The 14,541-nt window shown below is 37.7% G+C and overlaps 1 protein-coding gene across 1 annotated transcript in view; it reads right to left on the reverse strand.

The window, feature by feature from the left end:
• Nucleotides 1-5,622: 5,622 nt before the first annotated feature.
• The window catches only part of COL25A1 (collagen type XXV alpha 1 chain), a 325,074-nt gene continuing 316,155 nt past the window's right edge, over nt 5,623-14,541 (reverse strand). Inside the window, exons 39-41 of the mRNA XM_050896370.1 lie at nt 9,901-9,987; nt 7,004-7,042; nt 5,623-5,658 (exon numbers count right to left, since the gene is read on the reverse strand). Of these exons, the coding sequence (XP_050752327.1) occupies nt 5,623-5,658; nt 7,004-7,042; nt 9,901-9,987 (162 nt within the window). The remainder of the gene's footprint in view (nt 5,659-7,003; nt 7,043-9,900; nt 9,988-14,541) is intronic.

A 14,541-nucleotide genomic window follows, 5' to 3' on the forward strand; every position in this document is an offset into this window, starting at 1 on the left:
TTACTTTTGTGGATGCCCATAGCTTGTGCTGCTTGTTTAGAAAAGATGACTGAACAGACTTGACTTTGAAGGGAAAAGACACATTAAGAATAGAAAGAGCGAGGTGGTTTTTTTTATTGCACGCTGTAGGAAAATGGAACATGTTGCAAAGGCCCTGATTTTTGTGTGAATGTGAATACTGACACGACCTGCACTAGATTTCAAACTACAGATGGGCACAACGCAGCATACACTTTTTCCAATCCAGACAGACTAGAACAATTTTTTGCACCAACAGTAAGAACTTTATAACTATGCAAAATCAGCACCAATGGTTGGATTAATATTTTAATAATTACACACTTTTTACATTATGAAAATAAATCATAAATAGTGTAAAAATAATTCTGAAGATCAACTTCTCACAAGCAAGAAACAAAATCCGAAGTACAAAACTGAAAGAAAACAAAACAGTATTCAACTGAAAAACAAGGAGAAATTTTAATAATAAAAACAAAAGCATGCTGTTTGATCGGGTTCAATTAAGTCAGGACCAGAGGCCACAAGAAAGTGGTAATTAATAACAAATTAAAATGGGTGATTAAAACCTTGCAATTCTTTACACTACTTGTCAAAAGAGGTCTCGTGACATATTTACAGTGCTAAAACACTCAAAATATTTCTAGTATTGATAATATGGTACTGACCCATGTGTTTTTCCCCCCAAGCATTGTAATCCTTGCCAAATTATTTTTCTTTGTATTTTTATCTCTTCTACTGCATTTATGAGACCATTTGCAATACAAAAATAATGGCACATATAGATGAACTTAAAAAAGTAAAAAATACAAATAAAAATATATAATATTTTCCAAAGGAAAAAGTCAGATACATACATCTTAGTAACATTTTTAAAGTTGTGTGATATTTTCCCAAACATGTACAATAATATAAGAATATCCGCATATATGTTAACAATATGTAAAACATTCTTCCACCAACCCAACTCTTCATAATACTTCAGAGAAGTGTGCAAGTACCAATGGTATCTGGGAAATTCATACAATTTCTTTTTTAAATAGAAATAAGTAAAACACTAACGGTCCCAGGTTAAGTTAAGGCCCCCTGTTTTCCAAAGAAAATTCAATTTCCAAGCAGCATTGATAATTGGATGCATTTAAAAACAAAATGAAACAAAAACAACACTCCAAATCCTTTTTTAAAATACAAACTCCACTTATTTTGTGGAGTATCTTTTTCAAATCCTGTCAGAAATGATGGTGGCAGGCACTTGTTTCTAACAGCATTTAATGAATCCAACCACCATGTAAAATACTTCAATAACAGAGGGTGCAAGAAAACCTTCATTTGTACATTACAGCAACATTCAGATCCATAAAAGCAAGTTCCAGAAAGGAAAAAAAAAAAAACCAAAACCAAAACAGGTGTTAGTTTTAATTCTGAAATTGAATCATTTTTTGCAATGACTAAAAATTAGACTTTCTTTTGACCACTATCTTTGCAGATATTAGTGTTTTGTGTGACACTCTAGTGTAAAAATTTAGGTCTCTCATTAGGTAAAATACAGAGATTTAAAAAAGTAATTTAAGATGGTCAAGCAGCAGAGACCAGGAAATTTGAAAGGAAAGGTCAACTTCTGCATGCCTTGAACATCTTCATCACATTCAATAGACTGGGAGTATCTCTGCAGTTTTTACTCATTGAAGTGGTCCTGATTTAGGCAAAACCCCACTGTTGAAGTTGATAATATTCCCCTTGTTACTAAGCACAATGCCTGGGTCCTTCGTTCCGCATGTCTCAAAGCGCTTTGCAAGGGAAGGATGCATCACTCTCCCTGTTTTATTGCTGGGGAAAGGGAGGCACAGCCAAGTGAAGAGCGCTGCATGGCTGAGCCCAGGTTTACAATCCCAGTTCTGTGGCGGTCAGTGGGACAACTCTCTCTAAACCCCAACGGGATCCAGGATCCGAACTGCATCTCCTGACGTGGCCCCCAGCCTTACGCAGCACCACCTTCCCACAAGGACCAAAGGTCTGCTTGTCTCATTTGGGGTTGCATCGTCTCTTCCACTGGCATAACTGAGTAACTGATGCTCACGTGCACTCTTCCACGAGTGTATTACTTAATGGAGCCAATGCTAACTTTCCACACTGTACATCAATCTTAAGAATTATCCCTTTTTAAACTCTATACTTTACACATGTGCAGGTATATGGATTTGATCATTCTGAAACTCATTCATACTACTTACATGGTAGACTAAAAGAATATATAAACAGCTGGATGAAGAGTGTCATTCTGCCTTGCTACACTATCAGAACATGACATCAAAATCAGCAATAAATAAAAATATAAATCAAAAAAATACATTGTATCATTGTTCCATGAATTAATGTTTCATGCTTTACCTCAGGAAAAAATTAAAAGGTGTCCAAAGCATCCTGAAAGAAAGATTCCCCATAGCTAATCTATGAATATGAAGACAAGGACCATGTATGTCAGACATATTCCGTACAGTGCTTTAAAGACTTGCTGCTTCTGTAGCAGGACTTCTGCACAATGTGGCTATAATACACTGGAGTAACAGATGATTACAAAACTTGGTATGAAACAAATACTGAAAACTCTCAAAGAAACAAGAATTAATCATACCTGAAAAAGTCAGGGATATAGAAACTGTGTAGACTAATACCACTACACATTTCTACAACTGAAAAGACTGGTAGAGGAACTACTGTTCCTGTCACAAACTAAACAAAACAAATCATATCTATCTAGAGGAATGCTACTAAAAGATACAACAACACACAGGTGGTTCAAACTGTAGCTTTGCCATCAAAAGAAAAAAGATATGCTAGCACCAAAAATAGTTGCTTTTTAAACAAAATAAACATGTTGCAAGTCTTCATAGGGTGCTTTTCTTGATGAAATAATAAACCCAATTCTTTTTTTTCTTGTACTGAACATGCAACTTTTCTAGATACTCTTAGGTTTCATTTCAAGTCAATCTTTGAGATGCAAATATTAATGTCAAATCTATGCATGTAGTTTAGCCTGTCAAATTAAATTGTTTATCTGCTGTTCACCCATGGTCATTTAAATGGAATGAACCTTTCATGATGTTGAACAATGCAGAAGCTTAAAAAACTTAAGCTAGATTATTTGGGAAAAAAAAAAGTATTGCCACCTGGCAGGAGTTAAATAAAGAAATTACTTTGCAAGACAGAAAAGGAAGTGAATAAAGGTGCTTAAGTGTTTCTTCAGCAGGGTCTTAGTGTCAGGGAGTTAAAGGAGAATTGAGTTTTGACTAACGCTTAACAGTAGGGTCTATAATTATTTCCTGAATGAAGAAATCATGAACCAAGGTTCTGCTAGCTTTATTGATGCATGTAGAAATGGATGCTATGAGGAGAGTTTAAAAATATAGATATACAAATTTAAAAAATATGAAAGTGCTGATGACAGCATGCATTTAATAGCTCTTTGTCTTGTTGATATTTCTTAAATGAGTTGTGTTTGTGGACACCCTCGATATGGAATTGCTAAAACATCTAGCCAGATAATAAACATCTTACTTGATTTTGCATTTGAATACTCTGAGGGACATTTAAAAAATATTTCATCTTACTGTGTGATTGCCAGTATTTGCTGTTTTATAAAAACGTTCAACTTCTAGTCTTCACATCTATAATATATGTAGCCAAACGTGCCAAGTCAGGACATAGGCATAAGAGACTCTTTTCTGTTAGGCGGGCAGCTGGCTCCTCAGCCTGTTGTTTTTTGAGATAGTGCTTCTTAAACAAGCAGACAAAAACTGGCAAGTCGAAGGGCTTACATGGTGCTCCTCTTGTCCCCTTTCTGGAAAGTCCCTCATTCACATGACTGCTGTAGCACTCTGATTATTAACACTTTATATTCAGTCTATGCCATGTGAAGGCTTTTAGTGTTGTAATCATGATTATTCAAACAGGTTGATACTTGCATCTCTGAAAATTTAAGCAAAGAAAAACATTTTTCCTCATATCTGTGAACACTTGTTTATTTCTTACTGTTGGAAAGATGGACTTAAGCAGTAAAAATATATATATTCAGTATATATATCTATATAGTGTTGGAATTTTGTTTTTATTAGTAAGGTACTGCTAAATAGAGGCCACTAAATTAATTTTTAGTTTTAAAAATCTGTGGAAGATTTTCCCCCATGAAAAGCTGTTTTTGTCTCTGATATACCAAAATGACAACAAAGATTTAGCAAAGTGAAAGATCGCATTATAGTGGCATTTCTATTGATCTGAGACTGTGAAGCAATACGAAAAGTGCAACCACAGCAGGTCCCCATCTTCACATGATTTAGAAGTGATGGAGCAAGGAAAAATGTTCATTCCAAGAAGGGCAAGGTGCCCACACATGGATGGAGACAGGCCGTCTTCCTCAACTTTAGTTTTGGTCTACATATGAAAGACAACTCTCAGAAAAGTAACTGAAAAAGTTTGTGATCATCCTGCTATACACTAGGAACAGAAGTGATATAAAAAGAATTTCCATCTGCCAAATATGGCACCATTTCTCATAAACTAGTCTCTCAAACTAACTACAGTGCACCATATGAAGACTCAAAACTGGAAAAAATACCTCATGGCAAAAACTACAAATGTGCACAAATTAAGTATTTCTAGCAATAAAAAAAGTGGAGAACCAAAACTTTGCCAATGTTTCTTTAGAAAGCTAGTCATCTGAACAGAAATGGAGAAATATCGACACCTTTAACAGTGTAGTGCGATGACAAGTGTGCAGTGGTAATCACACAGGCTTGTTTCTCTCCAATGTTTTTTGAGTAATAATGTCCACTAAGGTCACTGTAACAGCAGAAAAAGAACAAGATGAATTAATCAGTCTGTGAAACGCAAAATTAAACTCTTTTCTTTTTTAGACTTAAAGGCTTCAAAGACTCTGAAATAAAAACTGTTAATACTGAAGCAAGATGAACATGTGGCTTGAAGTATTTTCTTCAATGCCATCATCACAAATGTTGAATAGATTATTGAAATGCATCCTTTCTGGCAACAGTAATGGGAAAAGGAGACAAAATTAACCATAGCTTCCAAAATTCTACAGAGAAGTTCAGCTAGTTTTGTGTAATTTAAACTGAATCACCTGAAAACCACACCATGGTACATACATCTCTGGTCAGTTCCATTATCCTCCTCCTCTGGAGGATGTTCTGATTCATCCCCGCCTCAAGAATGCTTTTTCCTCCAGCAGTCCCAAAATACAATACACAGAGCACATACTCTGTCCATCCTTGAGTAAGGTTGAGAAGCTTCTGGTCTCAGGCAGCATCTGCCATCAAATGATCCCTGCAGCACCTCTGTAATGTTTTCAAACAACCCACAGAGAAGTCTGGTTTCTTCTTCAAACTTCTTTCCTTCTTGATTAAGGACTCGACAGGGCCTATCGTGAATGTCTTCACGACCGTGAGCAGTGCAAGGCAAACCGATGCTGATTAATAGGCGGGACCCTCTTTGATCAAAGGGGCCGGGTGACCCGCAAGACTGGAAGCCATCCACCTGCAGTTGGAACTCTATTCCCCAAAAATTCAAGGCCTCTTTCTATCCTCCTCTGGTTTATCTCTTTTTGGCAATAAGCCATGGTGTGACTCCCTTGAGATGACAAAAGGAAACGATTCAGAAGCTGGAATCAAAGGTCACCGTGAGCAGCCATTTAGCACGTGACGTGATCACACAACAAGCAGGTTTGGCACACAAACTCATGCTTTTAGTCCGTACAAGCAGATATGGTGGCATGAATTGGTGAAGTGTTTAAGATGGACATGGAAGCCAAGTCAGTAAACTCCAACAGCAGCTGGTACAGTACATTTCATAGCATTTTGCTCTTATTTGGTCACAATTTCTTGTAAACTAGTTCATGGCACTTATTGTCCATGCAGGTCCACAAGCCAAAATATAAGAATTTACAGAAATAATCAGATTTCTATTATTGATCATTGTATCGAGATCTCTCTCTCATTAGAGAGAGAATCTTTGCAGGTTTACCCTGCAGTTATATATCATCTAACTGCAGATGTAAGTGGAAAAAAGATGTACACATGGACTATTGCAAACAAGTAGAAGCAGCTACATGTAAACATATCTCAGACTTGTAAAATCAAATTTTCAGTTTTCAACTATAAATACAAAAAGTGGAGCACTATATACACAACTTCATGCTTGTAAGGTTAGATTCATCACTGCAGAGACAAAAAGAGATACAGATTAATCAAATTAGTAAATTGATATTTCAAATTTCTGTTCCAAATACATGGATACGGCAGAGTTGCAAATACGGATAGTTATTCCTCAGCACCAGCTATTCTTCAGAGATAAATGCACCCAGATTTTCACTTATGTTTTATGCTTTCTAATGTATTATATGCCAGTATCCCTCCACCTACATTATTCTGAATGCTATGTTTTTAAATCTAGCACTGTCTAGGTTAAATCTTTACTAAAATAATGTTGACAGTTAACATTAGCATACAACATGACAACCAGGAGAATGTATTGAGGAATAGAAACATAAGGCAAAGAGAAGGGCAGGATGCACTGTTCTTCTATGTATCCCAGAAAATAATATCATAATAGATCAATATAAATATTTGATAAAAATGCCATATCTATGAGCTTTTATAAAGAATGGGAAGCAGTGATCATGTGCAGAAACCAAAGGATGTGTGAGTCTTCATATGAAAGAGAAAAGTCTTGGACTTCCCAGAAATCTAACGCTAACCGTTTCTACAATACTGCCTCGATGAGTTATTACTTCTACATATATTACAACCTCATCACACCAACTACTGTCATGGAGAGGTCTTATTTTGCATTGCTGCGTACATCTATCTAGGAGGCTCTGAAGTATATCCTGATTCTGTTCAGTATGACTGTGACAGGCTTTTCTGTGTGCCAAGGACATACTGCCCCTGAAAAGAAAAGGCTTTGCCCATCCTACCTTTTGCCAACAGCCAGGCATTGGTAATCCATCGGGACCCTGTTTCAAGGGGATGGAAAAAAAAAAAAAAAAAGGAAAGAGCATTGTTAAGTTTGATAGGGTAGATATTCCATCAATATCTGCTAGAACAGCTGAAGCAGCTCTGACTTTTTATCTAATAAGTAGCTACCAGTTCCTAACTTACTTCCTTTCTTGTTCTTAAGGTGAAGGAAAAGCCAAAGGAGAGAAGGTTTACACTGTAAATACATACATGCACCTCTCTGCCATAAAGATTTGTTTTTCCCTAAATCATTAGACCATCATCAGTTTCTTATTGCTGTTAGAGCTCAGGCTGCATATTATTTTAAATATAATCTGTTATTCACCACAATCTGTAGCTGAATGTACAAGATCAATGAGCAAAAAATTATCACTTTTATCTGGAGGGTATTGTGTTTTATGGGCCCCTAGTACAAAGTTAACCCAATGATAAGATAGCAAGACTCAAATGTGAGTAGGATCTTTTCTGTTCACTTTTGTTCTTAGCTTTTGAATAAAGCAGCAAAATCTTAAGGCCTGAACATACCTCAAGTGACACAGTGGAAGAAAACATCAGTGATGGGAGCAGGGCAGTACAGCAGCACTGATTATTTCATTGCTTGGACAATATGGCCATCTAATTTCTTCTTGTGTTAGTGAGAGTAACTCCATTTCTTTTCTGTCACCACCCTACTTTCACATATCTCCATGTGTCCAGTGATATCAGAGCCAACTTTTGACCACAGTCATACTGGTTTTCATGGAACTAATTCCAACTTACATGGCTATACAGGGCTTATCCAGAGAGTTGTATGCTCAGAATTAGGAGCACTTATCATGTAACTAGACTATACATGAGCAGAAAAAAAGATCAGGCCTTGACGTTTTTTAGAATATAGAATAACAACACTTATGTGAATTTACATGTGAAGATAGCGGTTAATGAGGATTTTTGAATGTGCTTGCATGTAATCTGATGGGAACGGCTTGCTGCCTAAAGTAAGAAACAATGCTGTTTGCTTAGCAGCTTATTCTAGTAATTACCTATGAACAGAATATTTTTCATCCATCAATGATTGTTAGTGAATCTCCAGATATAAATGATAATACAGAGACAGAGAAACATTTTTAAATTACAAAAGCATGCTTGATTATCCCCAACAAAATATGAGATATGGTTACCATTAATTGGAAGCAAACAAAATGGACTATGGAATAATCTTAATGGACTATGTATTTAAGATTAAAATCCATTGACTTCAAATTAGAAATGCTATAGTTGAAATAAAATCTACTTAACATTCATCTTAGAGAACCGTGCTTAACCACCAAACAATATCAGAACATGCAGATCAATTTTTTCTGCGAACAATTAAAAAGATAATCTTCCTTGTATCTTGAGGAAATGTGTATGTACTGGTTTTTGTTTGGTTGGTTTGGTTTTGTTTTTTTTAAATGGAAAAGAATTTAAACTTATTTTGCCATTAAATAAAAATCACTGTTGCCAGATTGGTACAAGGGAGAGGGTCAACAAGTAGCATTTTAGTATAGGTGGGAACTTGAATTCATGCTAACATAGGGTGGGGAGTGTCGTGTGTATTCCAGGAAGGTAAGTTCCAAGGGTAAGACCATTAAATTGAAGACGTTAAATAACAAAGACAGTGAGGGTTTGGGCTGCAGACCGTTATCTTCTTACAAACCTCAGGTAAGCTTTTCATTTCCAGATCTGTTTGAATACTATTTGATGAACAGGCCAGACACCAAAAATATTACTTGTGTAAGGTCTGGGAGATCAGGCTCCAGCTTGGCTTACTGGAAACCTATGACTTGATTTTTAGAAATAATATTTACATCATTCTGTACATGACTCTCATTTTGGCCAAATCCTGAAAACATGCACCTAAGACTGCATGGATTTGAAAGGAAGTCCAGGGTGCGGGGTAGCTCTGGGACAGGCTAGGGTGAAGAACTGAGCCAGTGCAGACAAAAGTCATCAGACTTGATTAGAAGTGGACATTGTGCTGGATTTCTACACAGACTTGCGTTCAGGGTGAGTAAGGCAATAGGTATTTTGTGAGGAAAATAACAAACCAACGATTCTCAGGGAAAATGTAGGAAGGACACAGACTTATAAATTGCCATGTGATGTGGGAGCAAACTGCTGAGAGTTAGGTTTGAGGTGTCAACGAAAATGTGTGTTCTCTCATTGCGGTTATGATCACTGAAGCAGCTGGTTTGTTCATGCGCATGCATGTGTTACGTGAATAAGGTAAAGTCAGCTCAGAAAAACATTACTTTACACTGAGAATGGCTGACTACAAACAAAGGAACTGCATGCAGGGTTGGTAGGAAAGAGAAATACTGTACCAATTGGCAAGGGGCATCCAGCCCATCCAGGCCAGGCTGGCCTGGCTCCCCTTTTTCCCCCTTAATTCCACGGAATCCCTGTTTGTAAAGATTAACTTGCAATGTTACTGTCAAGGAAATGCCTTCAGTATTGACTTAGCTGGAGTGAACAAATAACAATAGAGAGGCAAGAGGAGCAAGCTGACCGCTGTGGTGTGTTTTCAACCTGTGTGGCACTGACTCGGGCACATCCCAAATTTAGTTCCTTTCCAACATTTTGGCAGAAAATAATGAAAAAAGCCACCAACAAAACCCACAAATTTAGCCTGAAGGTTTTGAGTCTGGTGCTTTAAACCAAAGTAGGAGGCTGGCAAACAAAGTCTGCTCCAGAATTTGCCAGAACTTGAGATAAGGCTGCGTTAACAAAGGGCAACAGGTGACACAGTAGCTGGTGCTTGTTCCTCTCCCCTCATTTCTTATTCCATCAGTCTACAGCAGGACAATCGATTGTCCAATACACAAGTGAGACGTACCAATGGGCAAGGTGCATCTAATCCAGGAGCACCCTGTTCTCCTTTCTCCCCTTTAGGCCCCTTTTTGCCTTTCTTTCCCTTTTCCCCCTGTGGATACAATGGTTTGGATAAAACAAGTTTCATTTTTTTGGAAAAAAATTAAAGAAAGATTGGTTTAAAAGTTTGGGTTTTTCTTTTTAAGCCAATGGAGAGCTGAAAGGACACTTACCACTGTGTTCTGGTTTGGATGGTGCATTATGTGGAAAAATAAATTATATGATCACAAGCAAGAACTCAATCAGTTGGTATTAGTTTGTGTCGGTATTTCATATCAGTATTATGAATGTTTTGAATCCTAGAACAGGGCTGGAAATCATTGATTTCTTGAGACAGAGGCAAATCTGCAAATCTTCCCAATCCACAGTCCAAAATAAGAGGTCTCCTATTTGTTCTAAGTGATAGTACTGAAGTGCACATGCACAGTAATCTGAATTTGTCAGCTTCCCTAGAAGATTTGTCACTAGTCAGAAGTAACTTTGCGAGAGCAGAGTACACCAGCATAGTCTCTCTAAAAAAGACCTGTGGCGTGGATGTTTCGCACAGACGGCTGGTCTCTGGCTAAATTCTATCAACTTCCATGGTGTCATGTCAAGGGTGAGCATGGCCCAGAGCATCCTTTGCTGAACGGACCCTTTGCGCTCTGGTAACAGTTTGGGACAAATCCTGTTGTCAGTGGTGTCCACAGAAACCCACAGACATCACTGAGGGTGCACTCCTGTTACTCCAAATACAATATGACCATTTCAAACCCTGTTACAGGAATCAAAACATTCGAACTGCTTGATGGAGAGGTGCTATGACACTTTCAATGATTTCATAATGTCTTGGTATCATAAAGTAATCAGAAGTGATAATTAGTTTCTTTATTTAAATATTCCAACATTTAAATGTTCTCTTTACTACATGCAACGTTTAATCTGCCTATTTTACCAAAATTCAGTCCTTTGATTTCACACTGAGTTTTCTTTTTAAATGTAAAACTTCCAATGCTTTCATTACTCATGGAAATGAGTTGACTCCCCTCAACAAAGTTATGTTCAAAGATGACCTCACCTTCAAGCAGTATAGGAAGTTTAGAGAGTTCATTTTATAATTGATTTCACACCAGTTGATCACAATGGTAAATGAGTTTCAGGTTTGCTCTCAATTTCACAAAAATCAAGAAAGGTTCCATTAAAAAAAATGAAACAAATTGGACTAGGATTGTAAAAAATGGGATAGGAAGGATGAGTAAATCAGGAATATCACAAAGAAATGGGAAAAATAGTCATAGGAAAATTAGTATGACATTGGAGAACCAGCAAGCGAGGTTGTGGCTATTGGGAGGATTTAATTTGTGAGGAAAAGGGTAAAAAAGACAGAGGAATTGTAAGGAATGAAGGTAGAAGGAGAAGGAAGGAATGCCCCTTTGGAAGGACAAACGGATTTTGGTGAAGCATAGTAAATAGACATTTAACTAGTTCCACACCAGTACAGAAAGACTTAATCCATTAACAAGAGAGAAAAAACATTTTTACACAATTAAAAAATAATTAGCTATATCATATTTAAAAAAGGAAGGAAAGCACGTTATTCATTTAATATCATAGCATACTTGACACATTCAAATGAAAAAATCTTTTCCATGAACAAAACATACTGCATTCATGACACAATAGGAGCAAAGTTTCTTGTCTATCTTTTCTGTGTGCCAAAAAGTTGCAGGATAATATTAGGAAAACAGCAACCCAAACATTACCCTTCTTTACCAAATTATAAGATTGTGACGTAAAAAAATCCCCATGAGTCAGGAACTGTAAGTTGGCTAAATATTCATCTTAAACCTACAAACATGACAGCATAGCACAGAAGCCCAACAGTTTCAGGGTCAAATCTCATGTTGTTTGTGCTCGATGTAACACCAATATATTTGCTGTGAGTGTATGCAAGCACAGAGCATGGACATACTCCAAAAATGATTCTGAAAATGGATAGTACAGTTCGGTTTCTGACTCTTCTTTGTATCTTTAGCACTTGTATTTCTTTAACTTGTTGTGTTACAAGTCAGCAGATAACTATTTATACTTCCAGTTTTGCAGGGCAAACCCATGATCTTATTCAAGCCAATGCAGCAGTCATCTGTGTAGAGAATAGTCTGGATTTCCCGAGTACTTTATTACTTATTCCACGGACTGAGTTCTTGTCTCTTAATCTTCACCTCCTTATCCTGACTTATAGAGATCCACAGGAGATATGGAGAATCTACATCTGATGAAGATTTAAAAAAAATTCCTTCCTGCCCTTCCTCAGTGCCTAGAGAAATAGAAATTTGTGGCACTTCTGTAACACCGTTATGGTTGGAACAATCTCCAGTCCTCACATGCACAGATTTTCATCAATGCAGAGTGCAGGGGGAAAAGGATGATGCCTTTCCAGCCACTGTTGTGATACATCATACTCCTCTGTCAATATTTATAACAAGAGACACAACTGCACATTTGGGATCAGGGCTCCCTTCGCTCCCTCTCCCCACAACACAATCTCTACCTTTTGTTAAAGATTATTCCTTTTTAAAAGGAATTTTTTTCTATTCGTACAACTTGAAAATACAAAATCAATTGTACAAACCTTTTTCATGCTGAGTGCTCCTGGACTATAATTTTAGATGAGTAACTACAGCTAGAACACATTTAAAAATTATTTTTACAGCCAAGTTAAGCAGACATTATAATGCAAACACTGACTTGCTTTCACTGTAGCAGAACTACTGACAGGCTAAAATAAAAATCATCAGCCTAGGACTCATCTCAAACTGATGAAGTAAAGATTTATTCCCTGCCTATCATAGCATGTCTATGAAAAAAACAAGTGTCACTGGTTCTCAATAGAATGTTAGTAATGATATATATTTTTGCAATGCAATTGAATTAAGTTTCTTAACTAGAAACTCACTAATCTCAACTTGTGCAATGTCAGTCTAACAGCCAATACCGTGAGGAATATTTAAAAATCAAGAAATCATGAGCTGGACCGTCAACTTGTAAACTGGTTCATCTCTATTGAAATGGGTGCTGTTACAGCAGTTTGGTCATAGATAATTCGTAATTTACATAAGGAAAAACATCAGAACTGAGAAAATTTCTTATAATGAAAGCTTCTATTAGTTGCATTACTTTGTGTCTTTTGAGAGTCCGCCTTCCATTTGGAAAAGGAACTATTGATGCAGCTAAGGTGGTTTTGGTGAAACCAGTTTACTTGCAAGATACAAGTATTTCCTCATTTCTGGAAAAAATATGTCAAAACTGTGCAATGGAAGTCTCTTTCACATAGGTCTCAGCTGTATCTTCCCTGATTTTTCACTGAGAAAGAACTTCCTTTGCCTTCGAATTTTCTTTGAATATTCTGAGAATTTTTAAGGCAGAGATTCCATCTCCATTTTCACTCTATAGACTTCCTGGCAATCCTCTTAATGTTAAAGCCCATAAGATAACATGGTTTCTGAAATACCTGTCAGACTTGCTAAGTACTTTATGCCATGCATTCTCCTCAAGAAACAGGTTTTGCCTTTTCCTGAATTTTTAGGGGGATGGAGGACTAGACTTCCTAGGAGATGTGTGCTGCAGCCCAAGAGAACAAGGCTACATGGGCAGCCTGAATAGCAACTGAACTCCAAAAAGGGCCTAACCATGCCTTGTGGCCACACACAATTCTCACACTCAATTCCCTCACACTCTTGCAACTGGAGGTCCTGTGTTTGAGCTATTTAGTCAATCTCTGGGAATAATGAACTAATACCCAAAAGCAGCATGCTGCACTCTAGGACATTAAAATATTTTTACACCCTGTGTGCAAGAAGCTCAGCTGTTCCATTTTCACATGATATCATATTTATATAAGCCAACTGTTTCACCAGCTTTCCAGCTTTTCTTCCAGAGATCTTCTTGGGCTCTGATGGCTATATTTTGTCTGCCTATCTCTAGCTGTACATGGAAACAGGGACTCAGAAGGTCTGGTTGGAAGGGACTTCTGGAGGTCACCTAGTCTAACCTCCCATCCTGAGCCGGACGGTTCCTGACCCTAGATCCGGTCAGACCAGACCAGGTCCTGCAGTCCTCCATGGGCAGTGGTTCAGCCACCTCTCTGGGTAAACTGTCCCAGTGCTGTGCTGCCCTCCTAGTGAACAAGGTTTTCCTAATAGCCACTCTGAACCTCCCAGGAGCAGCTTGTGGTCCTGTGTTTTCCCATTTGCCATTACCCAGAAGAGTTTTGCTCCACCATCTTTGTATCTCCCTTTCAAGTAGTTTGGCATCCTCTTTGTCAGACTAAGCCAGTCCACCTCCTTCAACCTCTCCTATCGGTTGTGTGTGCCGCAGGCCCCTGCCAGCTGGGTAGCCTTCTTCCTCTCCACGTTCTCAAGTTTTTCTTGAACTGGGAGGCTCAAAATACCATCTGCAGTATTCAAGCAACCTGACTAGGATTGATTAGAGAGGGGTAATAACTTATTTTAATCTTCTGGACACAACCCTTCTAATGTGTCCCAGCATGAGAACATCCTGTTAAGCTCATTCGATTCGGCACCTGCTGTAACTCCCACTTAGCACAGGCTGGCCATTTTGCCAGTCA

The sequence above is a fragment of the Gymnogyps californianus genome, chromosome 4 (assembly GCF_018139145.2).
Source record: "Gymnogyps californianus isolate 813 chromosome 4, ASM1813914v2, whole genome shotgun sequence".
Lineage (NCBI taxonomy): Eukaryota > Metazoa > Chordata > Aves > Accipitriformes > Cathartidae > Gymnogyps > Gymnogyps californianus.